General features: G+C 46.5%; 1 protein-coding gene across 2 annotated transcripts in view; it reads left to right on the plus strand.

Moving 5' to 3' along the window:
• Nucleotides 1-22,471, plus strand: part of TLL2 (tolloid like 2) — an 83,131-nt gene that overhangs the window by 14,949 nt on the left and 45,711 nt on the right. The window contains exon 2 of one of the 2 annotated variants that reach the window (XM_054276731.1): nucleotides 14,861-14,971. The exons of the other annotated variant lie outside the window; for it this stretch is intronic. Coding sequence (XP_054132706.1) covers nucleotides 14,861-14,971 — 111 coding nt within the window. The remainder of the gene's footprint in view (nucleotides 1-14,860; nucleotides 14,972-22,471) is intronic. 2 annotated transcript variants of the gene reach the window in all.

Here is a 22,471-nt window from a genome sequence, read left to right on the forward strand (position 1 = left end):
CTCTCTTGCACCTAGATGTGTGAAGGTTTACTCCCCACAGTACTGCAGGTCTGTGCAAAATCTGGAGGGGAATAAGAAAAGCACAGCTTGAACACCTCCATGTTAGGCCATGCTGCTTTATGGTGTTTTTTGATCTTGTGCAAGGTGTGTGCCGTGCAGGGAGCACTGGCATTTGATGGGTGTTGATGTGGCTGCACAGGGGTGACTGACAGGAGGGGGAGCAGATCTGCTGCTAGGTTGTTAGAATAGCAGAATGGATGGAAATGTTTTTTGATGGGGGCAGCCCTTCTGGAAAGTGCCTGCGTTTTGCTTTCCACTAATCCAGAGCTGGCTCTGAGAGGGTGAGCCAGAGGCAAATCTCTGTCCTCATCCTTTGTGCTTATGGTGGCAGAGAAGGGGGTTTGCTGCTGTTTCCTCAGGCTCTCCTGCTGAGCTAATCCCCTGTCCTTGGCATCTTCTGGAGGAGCAGGAGGGATTGAAAACCAGCAGCCACTGGAGCAAACACCTGAGCACCACCTATTCTTTCTAACCCAGGACAAGAAGTAAATGAGCCACTTTCTATTTTGGTGCCTTCCTTTTTTTTTTTTTTTTCAGCAGGGCTGGCGACCCTGCCTGCTGCTGATGCTCAGGGTTAAAGCTGTAGGACAGGAATTAGATGCTACTTTGCTGGTTTTGGGATTGGAATTTTCCCTGACTAGTCTGCCTGTGGCTGGGGAGTGTTTTTAGAGCCTGAGCCAAAAAAGGGCTTCGTTGTCTCAAAGCAAGGCTAGCACAGAGCTGTACTGGCACTGCTGAATTCTGGCAACTGCCTCACAGCAGCTCAGGTCCCTCTCGCCTTTGCTCCCTGCCTTTGTCAAACTGCAGCCTCCCACTTCAAAGACAGGCACACTCCTGACACAAGACTTTGCTATCCAGAGGGCACAAACAGCTTGTCAGGGAATAACTTGTCTGTGTAATGATATTTTATTAAAGCTGAGAAAGATCAAAATTGAAGTTTGCTTTAATAAAAACCTCCTGCCCTACCCTACATGTTGTGATGGTTGCCAATTGTGTGATTGCATGGCACTGCTTCAGGAATAGATCCAGTGGTGGGGCAGAGGGTACTGGTTTGGACAGACATCCTTTCTCTTCTCTTGCAGAGTCAGGGCAGTACACACAGAGCAAGGATGAAAGAAGATCCTTGCTAGCCTTGTGCTTTACTGGGTGTTTGGCATAGGAGCAGATGGATCACTTGCAAAAGTGCCAAGTACTTGCTGTCACAAAGTGGGGAGCAGAGCTTTGGCAAAGACTGGGCTAATGCACAGGGTGCAGCTGAGGTGTTGCAGAGGGGGATGGCCAGCAGAAATGTGTATGATTTTAATCTTTACATAGTTGAATATTTACAATGTAAGCTTATGAATGTTTGTGAAGGCCTGGGATGAGTATCTCTGGCTGATGCTTTGTATTCAGGACAAAGCTGGAAAGCAAGAGGTGGGCACACTGAGGCAGAAGCTCACCCACTGCCTAGGGGTCCAACAACTGCTCTCTGGCCCAGCCGTGTCCACTGATGCTGCAGTCATGGCCACTTTATTCCAATTTAAAGCTGGGCTGCTGTTGAGGAAGATGGTCTTCCTTCTCATCCTCCTTCTCCCAGTATCAGTGAGCTACAGGAATGGAGTACCAAGAGGGACTGATCTGGTTTTTACTCAGAACCCAAAGTTTTTTACTTTCCAGTCCTCTGAATGCTCCTGGTAGCACAGACAAGTTCAGAGGAACAAGTGATTGGAAAGGAAAATGGGATACAAAGAGATAAACCCAGCTGCCTCTGGGAGAGTAAATGAACAATTCTGGAAGCTGCATACCATCTACAGTTGTTGGTATTTCTGTTGTGCATGTGCCTGTCTCATCCTGCTTGCTTGTCTGGAGAGTCATGGCTGTAGTTAACCTTCCCTGAGACCCTGCAGTTTCCATGAGGTTGCAGGAGATTTCATGTATTGACCATCACATATGACTGGAAAGCACTGAGGATGAGGTAACAGTTAATGACAGTGTGAAAGGTAGAGGAAATTTGCATATGCATGAAGTGTAAGCCTTGTTGAATATCATCTTCTTCTGGATGCCTCAGGGAGCAGAGCTCAGCTCTGGCCTTCTCTGGGAGGTGAAGGATTAATGATGCCTCCTTCAAATTGCTGAACATTATCTTTCTATGCTGGCTCTTCACATCTGCTGTGGTGTGATACAGTGATGCCATGAAAGGCCTTTAAATGGCAAAGAGCTTCCACCTGAGATCCTCCTGATTCCAGAGCCTGATTCTGATCTGGACCTCCAATCTACAAGCAATTATATTTTGTGTGAGTTCCACCTTGTTGCCTTTGGAGATGGTGGTGCGTTGATTTTAATTCTATTCCCAATCTCCAGTGTACTGATTTCTGTTCATGAGAAGACTTGTGTTTTCTGCAGTGATATCCCCAAAAGTGAAGAAGACTCCGATGAGGAGCCTGGATGTGTTCTGAGCACTTTCTGACACCAGTCTTCCATTCTTGTAGGCTCACGTGTGCTCCAGGCTTCCTGCAAAGTTTAGGGCATGAAATAACTCCTGTAATTTGGACCCATGGGAAGGGGCTGAACTGGAGAGGACCCTGCACTAATGGTGGAGGAAGCAGGGGTGGCTGCTGCTAGTATGCTGAATTGCACAGCATTTTCATTCATTCCAGCTGTTTAATGGGATTACATGAGGAGTGGCTTCTGCCTGCAGACATTTAGTGCCTATGGAAATCTGCAGCTGTCTGAGTCGGTTATGTGCAAATCCCACACCTCCCCTTGATGCGCAGGAATTTCTGAATGACAGAAACCATGCGAATCAATTGCATCAGTAATTTTTCATGTGCTTCACCCAGTATCAGATTTGAGGGAGATTTTCTGTTAACTGTGTCTGTGGTCCCCAACAACTTCCCCAAAGAGCGAGGAGATGCTGCAAGGTACCACTAGATGTAGGACTAGGATAGCTTTGGTGAGCGTGGATCCCCTGCCCTTGAGCACTGGGAGACAGCCCCCAGTGCAAGGCAGAGTGGAACTGGATTATCTCACATTCCACTTTGTCTGACTGCCCTTTCTGCCTGTGAAGTGCCAAGGAGTAGACACTCTCCACTGTCAAGAAAGGGAGGGGAGCTCCAGCACATTGGTGCTGGTCTGCATTGGATGGTCTGTCTAATAGCGGAGCACTGAGGTGGAGATCTGGGACATCCAGCTCTATCCTGGGTTCTGTAACCATAAAATAATCACTTCTTCAGGACATGCTGAGAAGTGTGTCTTTGGATGGCTCTTTGAGGCCCCTGTTTGGTGCCTGCTCCAGCAATCTCTGCCTGAAGAGACATTGTGGGTTTTACTGTACATGGCCAGGTCCAGCAGGCACGGGCTGTGCACTGCACTTCCCTGGGTGCAAGAACAATGTGCCATTGTTGACAAGGAAAATAGTGGCATCTGTTTACTTTCCCCTTTGAATTTTTAAATCCTTCTATTAGCTTCCTGTCTGTTTCCAATCAGAGATATTTATTGTATGCTTTCTGACTGGATCTTCCTCTTGGAGAGCAGTAACCCTGGGTGAAGGCCTTGACAGTCCTCCACTACACATCTACAAACCATTAGTTTGATGTGGTCTAGCTGTAACATGGCAAGTGACCTCTTGGCAGGCTGGGATAGAGAGGAAAGCCACTGTGTGTACTTTAGAAGTGAAATGGTAGCTTCTAGTATCACAGCAACATATGGAAACATGAAATTATTGCTTATATGCAGCTTCATTTATACATTGAACATTTCCAGCAGTTACAGCTTGGTGCCCAATGGAAATGTCTGGATAAGGACTGAGGAAAAATCATGGCTGTTCTATGGGTAAGTAACTTTTTCTGGAACAAGATACCCTGATAGAGGTTAATATAACACTGGAACACATTGTCCAAAGAGGTGGCAGCTGCCCCATCCCTGAAAGCACTCAAACTCAGGTGGGATGGGGCTCTGAGCAACCAGATCTAGTTCAGAGTGTCCCTGTTCATTGCACGTGGTTAGAACAAGACCTTTACAGGTTCTTTCCAACCCAAACCCTTCTATGATTTCCACGTGTTGTGGTGTTCATCACTGGTCTTTTCCTAAGATTGCCACCCTGATGTGTGGAGTGTGTTGCTGCAGGGGCATGATCCCAGGAGGAGGCAGTGTTTGGACTGGTCAGCAACATCTGACGGTGGAAGGGGCTGGGGATGCCCAGGCAGACCTGGGAACAAAGGAGCTGTTGCTCCAAGATGAAACTTTTCTCTGTGGATGCCAGACAATCTTCTCATTTATTTGCAAGTGGCATTTGGTCACAGCTCTTTGGCAACATATGGAAAGTGTTTAAATTAGCCATATGAGCCATGCGTGAAACAGATGCATGTTCTTGAGCAGGCTTTCATCGCTGGTGTCTGAGCGAGTGAAGGGTGCAGCTGGCTTGCTTGGGAAGTGAGAACGTGTCCTCACCCAGATGTACTTCAGTGCTTGAAGTGAAACAGAACTGGCATGTTGAAGAATGTATCAATAAAGACCAACTTCCTGTGGGTGCCTACTGCATAAATAATGTGAATGGAGGTAATGACACTTAACCTTTCACTGCTCATAGCTGGAGCAGGATCAGATGTGTCAGAAGAAGACAAGGTGCATGACTTCCTTGCTAGCATCTTTCACTTGTGTGCTGCTCTATCAAACCTACTTTAAAACTCCAAGGTGTGACCAGAGCACAGTTCTACACCTTTCTGAGCAATCTTAGTAAATAGAGTGTAATGAGATCTTGCTGAAGAAAACAGAAAACTGGCTGCTGTGACTTTTGGGTGTGAATCTTGACAGCAGTTTTGTATGGTGAGAAGTGGCACCCAAAGCTGATGTTCTGTAAGGGGAGCTGCAGCAGCCTCTGAAGCTGTGTGGAGCTCTGTACAGAGGCAGGGCTGTGTTGCTGCACAGTCCTCGATGCTCACTGCAGTGTGCGTGGCTGTGACAGTAAAAATGCCCTTGAATATTGAGAACTTTGACTTTATGCATGCCAGCTGTGATGGGATAGACCAAGGTGGGAGTCAGTGAGAAATCAGTGATTGTTGCTGTAGATGTTTGAGTGGCTGAGTTTAGCTGATGTGGAACAGTAGTACTGAAATACAAGAGCAGGGATGCTCAAAAAGGGGGAGGGGGCAATGAACATTTTGAGACATCAGAACCATCTGAAGGAAAGCCATGGCAGGATGCAGACCTCTCCTGTGAGGGCAGCATGTGGTTTTGTGTGCTGCAAGGCATGTCTGCACAGTGCAGTATTTATAGAGGGGGTGCTGCTGTCAGATTTGCCGTGCTTGCCATTGCGGAGCAGACTGGAGGAGTGCCTGCCAGAGCAGGCTGGCTCCATCCTCTGCCGTGTGCCCACAGGTGCAGCTCCAGAGAGGCATTTCAGCAGGCTGGTGAGCCTCATTAGCCATAGAAGGGGATGCAGGAGATCCTGTTTATTCTGTATAAATGATGAGGCAATCACCTTTTTTTTTTTTCAGGCTTCTTGTTGGAGTTTAAAATGGGCAGTGAATGACCAGAGGGGCTTGGGGCACTTTGGGGGTTCTAGAACCAAATGTCTCTCTGAACCAAGAGCAGTTTGTGCTGTGTTGCACTGAGCTTCCAGCACAGTACCCACCTGGGGCACCCTTCCAGGATTGTCCCCTCCTGGGGGAGCCATGTCTTTAATCCATGGCACTAGAGGCAGGTTTCAGTACCCAAGGTGAGTTACTTGGTAAGTGTCTGTTTTGGGGCAAGTTGGTGGTGCAGGGGGTTTGCTGAGGTGCACAGTGTGATGTGAGTGCCCTTTCTCAGACACTGGAGGGCTGGGCCCTTCCTGGGCTTGTGGACACCAGCAGCCACCTGATGAACAGGAGCAGCGCTTGTATGGAGGGGTTCCCATGGCTGTAGCACCAAAGGTTTCAAATGTAAAACCAAATGCATCTTCAAAATGAGCAGGTGAACCAAGCAGCTGTTTGTGAGGACAAACACTGATACTTTGACTGATGGATGAACCTGGGTGGAACACCTCTTGTGATGTGTTTTGACCTCTTGTTTCTTTTTTTTCATGTGGTTCTTTGTTTTTGCCAGTGGTGGGACTCTCTGGGAAGCATTCTTGTCCCAGGTGTTACTCTGGAATGTTTTGTGTATTACAGGGGGTACAACACTTCATTTTGCAAGGTTATTTTTATCCTCTAAATATTTGTGGTGAGGCCAGTCCAGGATGGTGACAGCAAGGAAGGGCTGTGTTCTCTGCCCAGGGTGAGTGATTTCCACTCCTCCTGCTGAGAGTGCCACTGTAATTTTTCACATGTAGCATCTCCTTCCAGGGAGTATTTGGAAAGTTTGATTTTTATAGAGAAGAGGGAAGAAAGGGCCTTTGGTTGTTTGTTTAGGGGTTTTTTTTTGTCTGTTTTATTGGAGGGGAAATAAACTTTTTTTTTGCCCCTTATTAACACAACATAAATGCAATGTTTAAGACTTGATCACAGCTCAGCATGTGCCTGGGACAGTGCTGCTGCTTACTTGGGACAGTTCTCTCTAAAACTGGAATTGCCTAGTGCTTTGCTAGGCTGTGCTCACCCATTTCCTCTGCTATCACCTCTTGCTTTTTGCTGGTGCTGTGACTTTGCAGCTTGTGTGGGCCCCAGTCCTGTGGGTTTCTGAGTCCTTCATTCCCTGGAGCGAGCTGTGGTCCTTTCTGGTTTGCAGAGTAGGAATGTGGCATTTGCCTGGTTCCTGAGATCTCATGCCAGGATGACTTTTTCTTGTCTTTTTTTGCTGGGGCACCTGTGCCTGGCTTAAGGCACAAACTCCTCTGTAATCTGGGGTGCCTTTGGTTACATCCCATGCCCCCACCATGCTGTCAGTGCTGCAGCCACTCTGGCTTCTAATCTCATTCTGATCTCTTCATTGTGGTGTTTTTGGCAACCCAAATTCCCCACCCAGGCCTGAGAATTTAACATCAGCACATTTGCATGACTGATCGGATTTGTCTCGCTTCTGTGACGACATTGTTTCTATGGAAAATTAATGGATTCTCACGTTGTATTTTTAATGGCTGAAACCACCTCCCTGCCCACCCTCCCATCCCCGAGCTTTCAGAAGGAAAGTCTGTAAACAGCTCAAATTAGCTATCCTCCATAAATAGCTCCCATTTCTTCCCTGCCTGCTGTCCGTTCCTTTTTTCTCTTCCAACGGTGCTGCAGCACTCCTCTCCTGGTGTTGGTGGATACAGAACAATGAGTAAAATGAGCCTATGTTTGCTTTCCTTGTCTGGCCCTTGAATAGATGTGATCTATCATGAACTGCGTCCTTTCATCCAGGACCATGTGGTTTTAAATTGTCAGCCTGCCTCAAAGTTTGCTCCAATCAGGCCTGCTTTGCCACCTTCCTTTTTTGAGGATGCAGCTCAGTTCATGGCTCCTCTTCTGTTCATTTTTGCCATGAGCCAATTTCTTCCATGGCTGGGCAGGTGACAGGGAATTTTCTGCCTGTTTGGGGTCACCCCTTCCCCTCTTGCAGTGCTTGGGGTGAGAACAGTGAGGTTTTGACACCTCTGTGTGTGTCTGGCCACCTGAAGGAAAAACATCTCTCCCCAAATGATGCAATTTGAAATGAAATGTGCTCGGGGTGGGGGTGAGGGGGACAGTGCTTAGCCATTGAACCATTCTAAAAGAAATTAAAAGAGTTTTAGTCTCAATTTTTTATTGTCATCTCTAAGGTTATGTTTCTTGTCTGAATTTTGAAGAATAAATCCAGGACAAGTCCCATGGTGTGGGAATTATCTGAGGAAAAGGTCTGACCTGGATGTCTCCTCCCAGCAGAATGGAACTGGTGGCCATAAGGCTCAGAAAGTCTTGTGGGACAGCTGCTAAGGGACATGGAATATTTTAGGTCAAGGTCTCCTAACTGATGGTACCAAAACCAGTGGTGATGGAAAAGAGCCTGAATTCCTGAGACAGAAACTGCTGGCAGCCAGTCTCCATGCCTGTCCCTGAGGTGTGCTGGGGCAAGAAGGTGATCCCTAACTGCTGTCATCCTTAAATGGTTGACTGGTGATAGTCAGGCCCTGGGTCCCTACAAGGCAGAGGAGAAGTCCCATGAAAAGAGTTTGTTCCATTGCTGCACAGCTGGGCTGCACTTGGTGACTGGGGTGTGCTTGCTGCTAAAGATCCTGATTGCAGCCCCACAGCCTGAGGTGGGATTATTGAGTTATTAGGGACCTCAGCTGAGCTGTTTTCCTCCCTTCTGGTTTTAGGTCCAGATACCTGCAGTACCAAAGCAGCCTGGTAGCTCAGCTGGGAGGTCGTGTTTGCCAGCAGAACAGGCTTTCCATTAGTGCTGGGGTAATTGAGATGCACAGCTACAAATGGCAGCAGGAAATCACAGGGACCTGATGTGTTAGTTACTTAGGATAAAAACACTGTCAGTTTTTAGGCAAAAAAGATATGGAAATGAGGTGGTTGCTTTGAATTTTTGTGGCGTGGGGGAAAAGGGGGCAAGAGAGAATCTTCTCTGTGCTGGCAGAGGCTGTGCTGAAGCAATGGGCTGTGCAAAGTGTTACTTTTCTGGATGCTATTGTTGCTTGGGGCTTTTGATTATATTAGCATGGAAAAAATGCCTCCAAGGGAAGGGGCACAAATCACAGCTTGGCCAATAGGCAGGGAAAGAGGACTATAAAACAGAAAATCAATTTAATACTCAGTGGGTGTTTGCAGCGTGCTCACCCTTCCTTCAAATTGCCAAAGGAAAGATTAATTAAAGTTATATTGAGCAGCAAAAATGATGAAGGGGGTGAGATGGGGCTTGTGTAGTTCAGCTTTCTCCATAATTAATTGACAAAAGCATTCTTGGATTTCATTACCCAGAACCTTGCCATTTCCTGCTCTTAAAGGGCCGCTGAAGCAATGCTGGGTTTCCAAGGCAGCATTGCTGCTTTGCACGTTGAGCTAACAAGGGTCACTCCATAGGCACCTGGAGAAAGGGCTGCTTCTGTCAAATAGTGCCCCTGTGTTATTTATGGGTCTCATCGTTTAGGATCAGACCACAAAATCCTTTTATCTGGTTATGGTTTTGTTTCCTGGTTCCCATTTCTGTATGCCCTGTGGGGTGCAGGCCTTGGCAGGGGTGGAGACAGCTGGTTCTTGGTCTCCTGTCTCTGTCTGCTGCCTTCATTCATCCAAAATAACTTTGAGCAGGGTGTGACAGAAGCTGTTGGTGGAATGGACAGAATCCAGGAAGGATACCTGTGTCCATCAGGTAGCAGGAGGGGGCCGGACTTGCCTGGTCAGGAAAACCAAGTGGTTTTGGTTGGTTGGTTTCCCTTGAAAGAGAGTGAGGTCTCCAGGTGAATTTACCTGCTTTGGGGTGGCTTTGAGGATGTTTGTCTGTCTGTGTTGGGGCAGAGCTCAAACTGCATGTGTTCATGAGTCCATGACAGCTTCTCCCTAGAGGCTGTTTCCTGCCTACACCAAAATTGTGGCCAAGAGGCGCTCTGCAGAGTGTGTACAGCTTTCAGGGAGAAAAATTCACAGAGGCACAGCCAGATCCCTGCCTCATGTCAGCATTGCCATGGAACTGGCACCATCACCTGGAGCAGAAAACAGAGTGTTATGAGGCTCCCACAGCTTAATTTACATCCTGTGGAAGCATGAGGGGCTAAGCCAGGTGCTTGGGTTTGCCCCCATTAGAGGGGAGCAGATCCCAAAGCCGTGAGGCGCTCTGGGTGCTGGCACAGCCGCCCATCCCGGGCGGGCTCGCTTCCCAACGCGCAGGTGTTTAACCATTTCAGGGCCCATAGAGGGAGCTGCTCTGCTGCCTGTGGCATGGCTTTCCAGCTGCCTGTGGCATGGCTTTCCAGCTGCTTGTGGCATGGCTTTCCAGCTGCCTGGCACGGCTTTCCAGCTCTGTGTGCTCACACATGCCCTCCTGCACTGCTCATTTTACACGGAATGGGTTCGTAGATTAAGATTACTGGATTGGTTTGACAATACCATGCTGAAGTGGAAAAGATGAAGACCTTGAGTGAGGAAGTCACCAGCAGCAAGAGAGATGTGAATTTTAAAATGAAAATGCCTTTCTGCTAACGTGATTATGGCAAGCTCTATTCCTTGGTTCTTGGTTAAAATAACATGGTATTCAGTCCAGGGACAGCAAAGCTGGACATTGTGTAGGCTCACATGTATGTTTGCAGTTTTGAACAAGCTCAAGCCCAAAGTATTTCATTGTTCCTGCATTGTCACCCTCCAGGAAAGGAAATCCATTGAATGTGAATCAGGATTTCTGGCAGATCACTTCCCAGGAGAGGGTGCTTTGGGAGCACTACACATCATAATTTAGCAGTTTAGGTTTCTGCAGATATCTGAATGGGAGTTTGGACTCTGATTCCCAGGAGATTTTGATGTTTTTGAAATATTTGTTGCCGTTTAGAAGCAGAACACATTTATAGACATTCCTACACAAACTGAGAGCAATTTCTGAAACAAAATGGGCTCCCTGGGCAAGGGAACTTCCCAGTGAAGACAGAATCACCAAGTCCCTATTGCCAGGAGGCCCCAGTGATGCCAGACACCAGCTCAGACTCCAGACAGCCTTGCTGAGTGGAGCTGGTTACCCCCAGAGCCTCCATGGCAGCTCATCCCCAAAGCTGGCCAGTGGGGAGAAACAAATTGATCTGGATGAAAACACAGTGGCTGAATGTGGCAGTATTAATGCTTTTTGTTAACTAGCTGCTTGTTTCCCATCTTCCTTTGGTTTGAGCGTTTGGTGCTCATGATCTGGCTCTATTTCCAGATTGTTGGTCTGGGATTTTTTCTCTGTCCTCTTTCACTGGTTTCTGCCTTTTGAGGCTTTGCTTTTCCCTCTGACCCAGCTGTTACTTTGCCCTGAGAAATGCATTGAGTTTTTTCTCTAAGGTATAAATCTTAGCATAGCTCAGAATATTGTTCTGCTGGTTCCTGTGCCAGCAGGAGGTTCAGCAACAGACCTGTCTGCCTGTGAGAAAAGAAATATGGAGGTGCTGGGAACCTGCTTTGATCTGTTGATTTATTTTCTTATTGTTAGACTGCACAGCGTTAGCCTGAACAAAAGCCTGGCCAGCCCTGAAAATGAAATCTCCCACCACCCAGACTTGTCAGCTTGGGAAGCATTCTGCAAATGCTCAGAAATAACTTGGCATGGTTTTGCCAGTGCCTGAGGAGCTCCTGTTTGCCAGGAGGTGGGATGTGTTACCATGTTCACATATGGCCAGCCCCCCTTGCCAGGTGCTCCTGTGGCTCAGGTGGGAGGGACATTGGTTTTCTCTTCTATTATTTGGATGTGGTACAGTCAGCTCTAGAACAAAAGGAGCTAATTGGTGTCCCAGGACCTTCCCATAAGGTGCATGATGGACAGCAGAGATGTGGTGGGATAGAGATTGTGCCTTAGGAATGCAGGTGTGACTGATCTCATGGGTTCAGAGCACGTCCTGGGTTTGCACTGAGGCACCAACAGGGGCTGTGCCTGGCTCATCACTGGGGTGACACAGCTGGGCCTGTACCAGGCAGGCTCTGTCAGCTGCCTGCCTGTGATGCTCACAGAGCTGGAGATGTCAAGGTTTGTTGTGCAGGTACTTCTTCCCTGCATATTTTGTACTGGCACAAGTCATGAGGTACCTGTGCTTGGGAACCCAGCTATTATCTACACACAGGGGCTGGGAATGCTCATGAAAACTGAGTCTGAGTTGTGAGTATTGATGAAACAAATCTGAGATACCTGCTCGGGTTCACATTGCTCTTTGCTTAACCTGCCCATTCCTGCATTACCCTGTGGGACACCTGCTCAAGAAGAGCAGCAAAACTGTGTTAGAACTGTGCTAGAAGGACTGAAAGGAAATCTGTCAGTGTGAGCTGTGCCAGATAGCTGCAAATGCAGAGAGGACCCTTGAGCTGGTGACACAGCTTGGTGTGACCCCAAAGCAAGAGGCCCCTTTGACTGAGACATAGTCTTCAATCTAGGTTCAGATCCCATTCAGCACTTAAAACCTGCCATTTTTTAATAAAAGCTTCAGATGGTGAGTCTTTATTTGAGGTGGAGGGGGATGGAGGTGCTTTCCTGGCAGGCAGGGTATGCATGTTTCCAAAGTCTCTCTTTCTGTCACTCTCTGTCCCAGCTGGTTCTGGCCAGTGCTAGAGGGAACATTGCAGTGCTCTTCCACAGTGTGCAGAGGGGCACTGCCCTGCTGATCCCTGCCACCAGGATAAACCTGTACTGGTGCTGGAATAGGGGCTTCCTGGCAAGAGTTTGTGACAGGCAAATGGATTAAAGGTGTGCTCCAACTTGGTGGCTGAAGATCAGTTAAAACACAGACACTGGGTGATGTTTTTCAAGTATGGAGTTATATTTTTCTTCTGGCAGCTCAAGTGGCTGGTGTTCTTGTAGAAGCTTGTAGCTAACTGTGGTTAGGGGTGAAGGATACCCATCCCCAAGATAAGCCTGGTTTTAATTAATTGCAACAGTACATTTTGGGTTGAGATATATTTTTAGGAACCATATTATTTGTTTTCTGTCTGAATATCATAAGCTTCTTTTGATTATTTATTCTTTTCCTTATGTGCCTTTGAAGGAGAGAAAGAAACCCACAAAGTACGAGATTATTATTAAAAAACCTGGATGAAACACACGTTTCATGGAAAATGAAAGTTTTAAACTGTTGTGAACATTTCTGAATTGAATTCTCATGAGAGAGAGCACAATTATTTTTCTCCCCTGAAATAAGATTGTGCTACTCAGAACCAGGGAAAGGAGAAGATGCAGGTGGGAATAGGAGAAAGGTGGTGTTAGGGGGGAAAAAGCAAGGTGGAGGTGAGTCACAGCGGAGAGTGGTGAACTTTTTAGAAAGAGGACACTGTGCTGTCACATTGCTGGGGATTCCCCAAAATGTTACTGTGGAAAATGAGGGCTGTGAAGACATTGATGGTTTTGGGCTCTGGAAAAGCTGTTGAGCCTGTCCTGTGCCCAGAGGAAGTGTTCTCCTTCCCAGTGCCACCTGCCTTAGCTCCTGCTGTCATGGCACCCTGTGCTCAGCACGCATTCAGATGTCAGCATGTGGACTGTTTTCCTGTGGGAGAAATGTGCTGAGAATGCAGACAGCTTGCCAGGCTGCTTTTTTCATTTTGGTGCTGAATTTGTTTGTTTAACACAGTCATCCTTCCCCTTTGCCCAGGAAAGAACTGCTCTCTGGTTGCATGTGCTGGGGGTGGTGAGGTTCCGCATTCAGGTGGTTGGTGCAGGTTCCCAGTCCAGTAGAGGAGCAAAGTCTCTCATATTTGGCTCCATCAAGCTCAATAAGAGCTGCTCTGTTCCTACTATCCAGAGGGATTAATGCATTTTCTCAAAGAAAAGCTGGCATGCTCTTGCACTGTGTGTTAAGAGTTTGCACCTGGGTGTACACTGCAGAGCTCTGCCAAGAGAAACTCTGCTTTCCAAGCTTGTTAGCCTGCTGTTTGGAGATTTATATTTTTTGTTTGTTTCTGGTTTGTTTTTTTTTTATTGGAAATCCTCCCACATTAAATTAAAATGGAGAACTCAGTAAAAGAATCCAGAGGGGATGGTTTCAGATGCTTCATTTGCCAGCATTCTCTGAACTTGTGACCCTTTAAAATAAAGTGCTTGGGCTTTCCTGTGGGACAGCTCCCTCTGGGTGCAGGCAGCCTTTCAGGCTTGCAGCCTTTGGGAAGGGGTCTTTGATGGCACAGGAGAAGTTGCAGTGTAGCATTCTCAGCTGGGACTTCCAGCAAGGAAAATTGTTCAGCTGGTTGGGGACTGGGATAAATCATGGTTACCCTGGAGCACACTGGGACTGCAGAGAGCTGGAAATAAATGCTGGGGAAATTCTGCTTTTGTAGTGGGCTGTCTTTCAGGATGATGTATTACTTTGTAAGAGAAAGAGATCCCTTTGCTAGAACTGGGAGTAAACTGCTCTGTAATGTTTGTCTCTGAAAGATCTGCTAGGCTTGGTCAACAGCCTCCTTGCCTGTGTTTATTTTGTTCACATTCTCAAAATGGTACCTATTGGTACTGTGCAGCATCAGCTCAGCCAGGATACTCCAGGGGTGTAATTTTTTCCACTCAAATGATTTCTAGTCTGTTTCTCTGAGCTGTAAATGTCAAGTGATCCGTTTGTTTACCTTATTTTCTTGCCTTCTGACTGAAATGCAAAGATTTTTACAAAACTGAAAACTCTGCGAACTTAAATCTAGGGAACTAATCCACAAGGGGACAAATAACTGGTGTTTCTCTAGTTAAGTGGAAATGGCAGGCTGGCTCTCAGGTTGGACTGGGACCAGGGCAGTGTGTCTGGGTGTGTGAGACCCTGAATCCTGTAGCCTTTAGGTATCCACTGCTGAGCTGGAGTGCTTCACTGCTGTTCTCCAGTTTTACACACACTGTTCACCTGGGGATGGTGCAGTGCAGTGTCTCAGTGAGGATCTGAGCTGTGACTTACCTGGCTCCTTCACAGGAAATAGGACAGTGCTGGTGCTTGCCTCCTGCAGGCTTTAATGGGGAGTGAACACCACCTCGTTGGGAGTCACACCTGGGTGAGTGAGTGAGTGGCACAAGGGATCCCAGGTAATCATCTCATTTTGGTGCATCTATGCTGGGATTTAATGTAAGTGCTGTCACTTGGCCTCCACTGATGTCCATCCACTGTTGGTACTTCTAGAACTGCAGCAACCTTTGGCCTTTTTCTGGTCCATGAAGTCATTGCCTTTTATGTGTGGTACAAGCTGGGAACTGTGCTTTCCTTCCAAAATAAAAACTGAACTAATTGCACTTTGTTTCTCTCCAGCTGCCTTTTGGGGAGATATTGCTTTAGATGAAGATGATCTGAAGTTGTTTCAAATAGACAGAACGGCTGACTTAACAAAGCACTCAGATGGCAACGCAAGACACACTTCAGGTAAGGGCAGCCCTGGCATGGGGATGCCTTCTGTCACCTGCTTTTGTCCTTAGGGAAGAAGCGCTTCCATTTCCCTCCTGGTGCTGTTCCCACAGCCAGGGTGGTGTGTGCAGAGCTCAGCTATGGCACCGAGGGTGGGATCCAGCTCTGAGCTTTGTTAAATAAAAATCAAGTCACAGATTGATATAGCCAATTCCTATCTTCTCTGAGGGATATTTTCAGATTTATAGCACTGGTCTCTTTCTATGAGGAAATTCCTTTTTCTAATTTGGTAGGAGATTGGTTGAAGTTGAGCCACTCAGTTTGTCAGGAGTTCTGACTTGTATTGTGCTCCTTTTTCTTTCCCTGTATGATCTTAATGGAATAACACATTTTTTCAGATGTCTGCCTAGTAAAACCCATTGCAGTCGTGCATCCAGACTGCCCTAGAAGTGATATTCTAATCAAAATAGGTTATCAATGATGTTGATTTTCTGTAAAGCGTGTGCTCAGTTTGTCCTCTGTGCAACTCTAATGTGTGCTCGGTCTCATGCCAGACCAAAGGTGTTTCTTGACTCAGGACTCTGACTGGACTCCAGCTCTAACAGTCTCTGAAACACTGCATCTGATTCAGAGGGCTCCCCACAGTGTTTTTCCCTCTAGTTCACTTTATGCTGCAAGAGAGAAATTGCTGGAAGTCTGAGCTCTGAGATGTACCAGAGGGACTGGAGACAAAGAGGGTCAGAACAAATTTCTGTTTTTCTTTGCTGTTCTGCCTCTAGGCAAGTAGGGTGACAGGGTGGGTGGAGGCAAAAATCACTGAAACTGTATGTTCACCTGACCCCTGTGCAACTCAGCTCATCTGTCATTTGAAAGCACTGGTGGCTGGTTTTCTTTCCTTGTAACTGCCTAGCTGTGGCTTCAGAGCATCTCAGTACCATGTAGGTCTGGTTCTGGGGATGAGTGGTCCACCTTCCTGTTGGGATGAGTGTGAAACATGACACATCCAACACAGGCATATTTATTTGGTAATGTACCTGAAATTCTGGGTAGAGAAGGGTTGTCCAGTTCTTCAGATTATGGCTAGCTCCCTGGAAATGCCATTGTCCTGTATTGCTGTGTCACTTAGCCCATCATGTTTTTGGCTGTCACACATTCTTAGGTGGTAGGTTGTTAGGAGCAGAAGATATATCAGAAAATGAGGACTAGGTGGGACAGGCAGTATTAATCTCTTTCACATCCCTTTGTTGATTCCTGAAGTTAGATGAGGACATTACTGGGAAAGCAAAGTCAGATATATTTGAATGTATCAGTTTTCTCTGGTAGCTTTTTTAGTTGTCATGTCTAGCACATTTCTTTCACTTGGCACTGGTGCCAGACCTGTGCCATCTGGAAAATGAACTGGGTTTTATAACTCACATCTGTATCATTTAATGCTGCCATGGGTCTCTTACAGCCATGGCTCGTGTGGTGTGTTTGGACCAGTCTCTTCTTTGCACTTTTTACTGATGCATCACACAGTGCTTTGCCTTGGGTGAACGGAGATGTCACCTCACTCACTTTGCCTTGTCCTCATCTCTAGCAGGTTTCATTTGTACCCCTGGGAGTGCAGCTGACAAATGGGCAGCCCCTGGGGCTGGGATGCTTTCTGCAGGGCACACACAGAGGGATCTCTGTGGTCACCTGCCCTCTGAGGGGCTCTTGGCATGGGCAGGAAGGGTTGATTTTTCTCTTGTGAGGCTTGTTTGACACTCTTGTGAATTGTAAGAGGGTGGCCTACTTCAGCATGGTGGGGGATTGGGCTCCATTCTTCCCTGGGAGAAAATCCTACTCCCTGCTTTATTTCTAGTGGGAAGAATGCAACCTCTGTACAGAAACAGCCTAAGACCCTTTATGAATGGAAGCCCTTGAATGATAACATTTCAGAGTTGCCTAAAGCTGTTAATCGGATTAGTGGTATAGTGGAGGAAGTCCTTGGTACCTATATACAGACACCCAGGCTCTTCCTGCAGGGAGCTGCCCTTCTCACCATGCTGTTCGGCATCCAGGCATTCTTCTGGCCCAGTGTTGTTCCCTTGTTCCCAGAAAATGCTGTTCAGCTGGAAGGAGAATGGAAAATTGTGCAGTTTGTCACTGCTGGGCTGTTTGTAGGTGTGCACCCTGATAGGTGGTGTGGAGCATCTGCAGCTGTCAGGCTCTGCCAGAGGATTGAGGTTCCCATGTGCTCGGGAGTGATTGGACACATGGTCCTCTGGATCCAGCATTGTACTGCTTGGGGGAAAGCTTTGCCTTGGCTGGTAAAGACACAGACTGTCAGATGGTTCAAGTTTTCCCCTTCTTCACCCTCTCCCAGTCATTGTCTAGAAAATAGCTAGGTACTTCTCTGAGTCCTTGAGAGAGAGGGGAAGGGAATCAGAGAAATCTTTGGATTTTGCCATGGGTCTCTGTCATGGATCTCTGTCCTCAGCTTAATTTCACAGTATGAGTGTGCTTCAGGCATGTTTTCTTCAGTAATTTCCTGCTTGCAGAAATGCCATGGTAATTTTTCAGAAACTAAATATTTGTGAGCCTGTTTGAGAATGAAATGCCTTGAAGTTCAGTGTTTCAAAGCATTTTCTCAGCAAATATTGGAGTTGGTGTTTTATTCCTAGTATCTGAAAGCAATGGACCAAATAGCATTGTCTCCTTGGTAAAGTCACAGAGCAGGACCATGGTTCCTTCCCTCTGAGCAATGCTGGCTCAGAGCTCTTTGGCATTCCCCTCAAAAACTGCTCATGTGGATTTTAGGGGTGGCTGTCTCCTTGGCACCTTACTTCAGTGCTCCAGCAATGATGGTCATCTTTGGCTTTGTCTGGATTTCTGTGTCCATTACACTCAGATTCTTTTGTGTTAGTGGTCACATTGTGAATTGACATTACACAGAGAATTGCATCATTTGTGTTATGTACTTAAAGCCTTCTGGAGTGCAGTGTATGTCCTGATAGTCCTTATTCATGTGAGCAGTCTCATTTGCTCCAAAGGAGCTTCCTTCCTAAGAATTTACCAGGAAGAGTACAGGTCAAACATCTGAAAACTGCAGTAGATTTTCAATAGCATCTCGTGTGCAAGCATCCTGCATTAGATCACATTGTACAAGTGGAGTTTTCTTCAGGCCTGTTGAGGGAAAGGCAGGCATGGTGGTGGTCTGTGGCTGAGTGGAACCCAGTTAATCCAAGCAGTTGTTAAAGTCTGCATGTTGATCTGCAGCGACTTGGGTACAGCTCTGAGCTGTGTGAGGCTGTTTGCATGCAGTGCAGATTAACTGTGAGTGGATGCCAGGAGATGTGCTCTAACAAGAGCTACTAACTAGTTCATTTCTTGTTATGACCCTTCCATGACATCCCTGAAGGTTTTTCTCAAAGTGCTGTCCTCCAACCCAATTTTAATTGTGATCATTACATGACTTCTGGGCTCCTCTCCACAGGTCTCTCACCTCAGCTCTGTTTCACCTGAAACCTAGTTTTATTCTAATCAGTGATCTGGCAAAAGAGCTGTTTAAAGTTGAACATTTGACCTTTCTTTGAGTTAAGATTTTTCTAATTTTCTACGCCAGAATTTTTTTTCCCCCTCATTGGCCGTTCTCCTTTGAACCTAAGTCCTACACTCTGAGACTTGCTTGTGATTTTTTTGTTTGTTGCTTTATAATATAAGAAATTTTGCAGAGCAAACTATGTCCGCCACATCACCTGCTCATCCTGCTCTCACTGTGTGTAATACCATATAAAATCTGCCTAACAAGGAATTTCTCCTCTTCCTTAAAAATGTTTTCCTGCTAGAAGAAGGCACAAACAATGAGGCATATTGTTAAAATGCAGGTCTTAGCTGCCTCCCTATCTCTGTTTTTGTGGGATCAAGTTTAGATGTTATGTTTACTGTGAAAATCAGGTGTTCTCATGCAGTGGTGTTGAAATGGATCCCCTTAGGATTTGGTAGAGAGACAGTAATGGTTCAGAACATAATGAAATGAATCTGTTACCTGGAGATCTGCCAGTGAGTGCTATCTCAGCAAGCCCATGCATCACCAACTCCTAATCACTTTGATGAAAGATTTTTCAAAAAGTTTGCAGTTCTGAAAAGTTTCTTGTTTTTTTTTTTTAAACTCTCGTGAAAATATTTGCTTTTACAATATAATTTAGTTTAGAAGAAGTTTGACTGAAAACTTTGAGGATTCATCTGCTGCAGTGGGAAAAAAAGAGAATCTAGTGGCAGACTGGGAAATTGCACAGTGTCACCTCTCTTTTGGGCCCAAATGAGTCCAGCGGTGCAAGGTGATTACCTGCTGAAGCATTAGGCACAGGGGAAGAAGACCTTATTTCCTGCCATGCCTCTTAGTAGTATATGCCTGTTTTATAACTTGGCTTGATTTAAGTTTTTATGGGCATTTTGGGGATTATGAGGACTTTTCTGATACGTTACCCCTTTACCTGACTTTTGTATCATAGAGACAGTTTCTAGTCCTGAAAGGCACCTCTGTAAATAAGAAGGGCAAGTTTGTCTCTTCAGGGTTTGGCAGCAGCAGATCAGAAGCTGAGGGCATCTGGCTGCCCTCACTGAAGCCATGCTGTGCTGGGCTTGCTGCTAAGAAGCTGACTCCACATCCCACTGTGGCCAAGAATGCTTTTCAAGAACAGTCCAAACAAGTTTTCTTTTCCTCTCATCCTGAGAGGTTTTGAGGCTCATGGCTTGAAGGCCCTGATGTGCCTTTCACACTGCCACAAATGACTGGCAGAAGAAATTCAGAGAGCATCTTTTCCAGCTAGAGTAATGCTTCAGATCACAGTGCAGCTGGGAGAGGGATGTATTTGAGCCCAGGCTCTCTGCTGAAATCAGGGGACACAGAGGCTGCTGTCAGTGACTGGAGGCTCTGACAGCAAATTTATGCCAGTAATTCTCTGACAAATGAGGCAGACAGGAGTTTCTGCATTAGACCTTGTCCTAAGGGCAGGGACCTGGTTCATTGGCAGCAGCTCTGCTCTTCTTGAGTGTGCTATGAAAATACACTCAGCTGCTCTGCTGCCTCACCACATCTGCACATGGGCTTATCTGCAACAGGATGCTTTGCTTGTTCTTGTTTTAAGGTGCTCGTCTCTCTCTGGTTGCATTCTTGAGGAAAGGCATTGATTCCTGTGTAAGCTGGGTGTACTTGCTGGATGGGTTGCTGGAGTGCAGCTCTCCTGCTGAGAGTTGTGCTAGTTAACTTCAGGCTGGAGAGCAGGAATTCTCCAGTGGAATGCTTAAGGTCTGGTGGCAGTACCAGCAGGGTTTCTGCTGTCTCACTTTGTGAGAGCTTCCTCAGTGGAGGGGCTGTGGCCGGTAGCAGTGCTGCACATTACACCAGAGTCCTTTTGAATGCTACTCATGTGTTTCTAGTGAAATTTAACTTAGTGCAAAATATATTTCTAGAAGACTGCAAAATCCAGGATTTAGACCGTGACTAACTGAGATTCCAGGGACGATCTGATTTATGGATTTGAAAGTAAGACTGTTAAATTCAGCTGATTTGACACATGCTTGCCACCTTAGCTGGTTTTCCCACTGTAACTCATATTTGGTGTTCTACTGTAATGTCACTCAGTTCAGGGTAGGAGGAGTAGACTTCAGCATTGCTAGATTTCACAGAACCACAGAATCATAGCATTTAGGGCTTCTTGGAGCCCAGCTTTTAACTCATTTCGGCTTGGAGCAAGTCTCTGGGTTGTGCTAACTTAACCTGAGCTATATTGGTCACAATTGGCCAGGAGCAATGCAAGTAACTGTGTACGTGCTGTAGCATAATCCACATCTGTGAACTCCCTACAGGGGTCTGCTCTTTCCCTGGGAAATCTTTAGTGAAGGTTGCTTCCTCCTGTGTGAGTAGAGGAGCATCTTTGTTCCAGCAGACCTGTCTGAGGGCTCTGTCCAGCTGTCTGCATACCTCCTTTCAGTTCTCCCCAACACGTGACATGCACTCTGGGGATGTCTCTTTGCAGTCCAGGCACATTTTTAACCGGAAGAGGAGCCTCAGGAGTGGAAAGGAAGGTACCTAGAGCTGGCCTGATGCTGAGGTTTGGTTAGCTGTGCCAGATGATTTTCCTATGACTAGTCCAAATGTTTACCTCTGTGAGTCGATTCACTCAGGGGTTTTATCAGAGCAGACAGCCATGAAATGCATTTCCCACAGTTCTGTGGTTTGCTAAGGCAAAGCAGGAGCTCCTCTTTGGAGGAGCTGAGTAAGTCCTCTAGGGCTGAGAGTGTTCTTGTTCCCTCTGCTTTTCAGAGTTATCCCCTGTCCCAAATCTACCCTTCCATGCAATAAGCCAGTGATCTTCTCTTTAGAGAAAAGCTACTGTGTTTTTTTTCTTCTAGCCCAGAGTCTTAGATTCCTATTGCAACCTTCTCAGACTTGCCTGATTTTCTCTAGCATAGAGATAATTAAGCATAAATCCCATACCCTTAGCTGGTAGACCTTCTGATTCCCTCTGTAGTTTAAGACTCTTCTAATAGAAAATGCCTATCTTAGGTTTGATATTTTCACACCAAGTGCTTTTCTTTGTGGGTTTCTGAGTGCCAGCTTGAAGTCTTTTCTGGATATTATTGAGAGGGATTTTTCTTATCTTAGGGATGCACTTTTTCTAGTCATAGACTAGAATCTGCCAGTCTGGTGCGTGGTGGTAGGAGAGAAGGTCATCAAGTCAAGATGCCAAAGTGTGGAGGTGTATATGTGCAAAGGGGACAGATCTCCCTGCTAAGGCTGGAGAGGAAGCCCTGAGTCAGGACAGCCTGGCTGTCAGGAGTGGGGAAATCAGGATGTTGGCCACATCTGCCTGTTCTCAGGGGCTGTCCAGTGCCTTCCTGTGCAGTGGGTGCTGCTTGAGATCTGCTTGGGTAGCAAGCAACAAGAGGTGCTAGAGTCTTTACTCCACCTGTCCCACCAACAGATAGGCAGGCTCTGATTTTCTTTCAGCTAGGGTCTTTCCAGTACTGCATGTTGCTTTGAAACCAGGTGGGGCTAGTGGGCTTGCAGTATTCCTTTACACACTTGGCTGTGGTGTTCCAGACTTGTGACAAACAGAGAAATGAAATCTATCTCCTTTTTCCCCTTTGTTTGTGGTAAAGGTTGTGCAGGGCAGGGTAAAATCAGTCCCAAGCAATAGGTGCTGAGCACACTTGAATGGGCAGAGCACAACCCGAATGACACAGCCCTGTTACTTGCTCCACATTTCCTGTGGACTAAGATGTTCTTTTTCCTCTTGCCTAAGTTCCCAGTGGCAGCTGGTCACATGCTCCACAGAATTTGTTTGGTAAATGCACTGTTCCCTGAAATCAAGTTTTCTGGATGGTGGCCTTCCACCTGTCAAAATAAGTGGTTTGATTTCTGCTGTGCAGTCAATGTTGAGCCTTACACAGTTTTATTTTAGTGGTTTTATGAGTGCTGCAATATTGCACAAATGAATCCATCCAAGCAATAAAGCTTTCTCCATTGTAACAAAAATCCCCAGCTAT

The sequence above is a fragment of the Melozone crissalis genome, unplaced genomic scaffold (genome assembly GCF_028551555.1).
Source record: "Melozone crissalis strain CALT ecotype California unplaced genomic scaffold, PUWL_Pcris_2 ptg000019l_1, whole genome shotgun sequence".
NCBI lineage: Eukaryota > Metazoa > Chordata > Aves > Passeriformes > Passerellidae > Melozone > Melozone crissalis.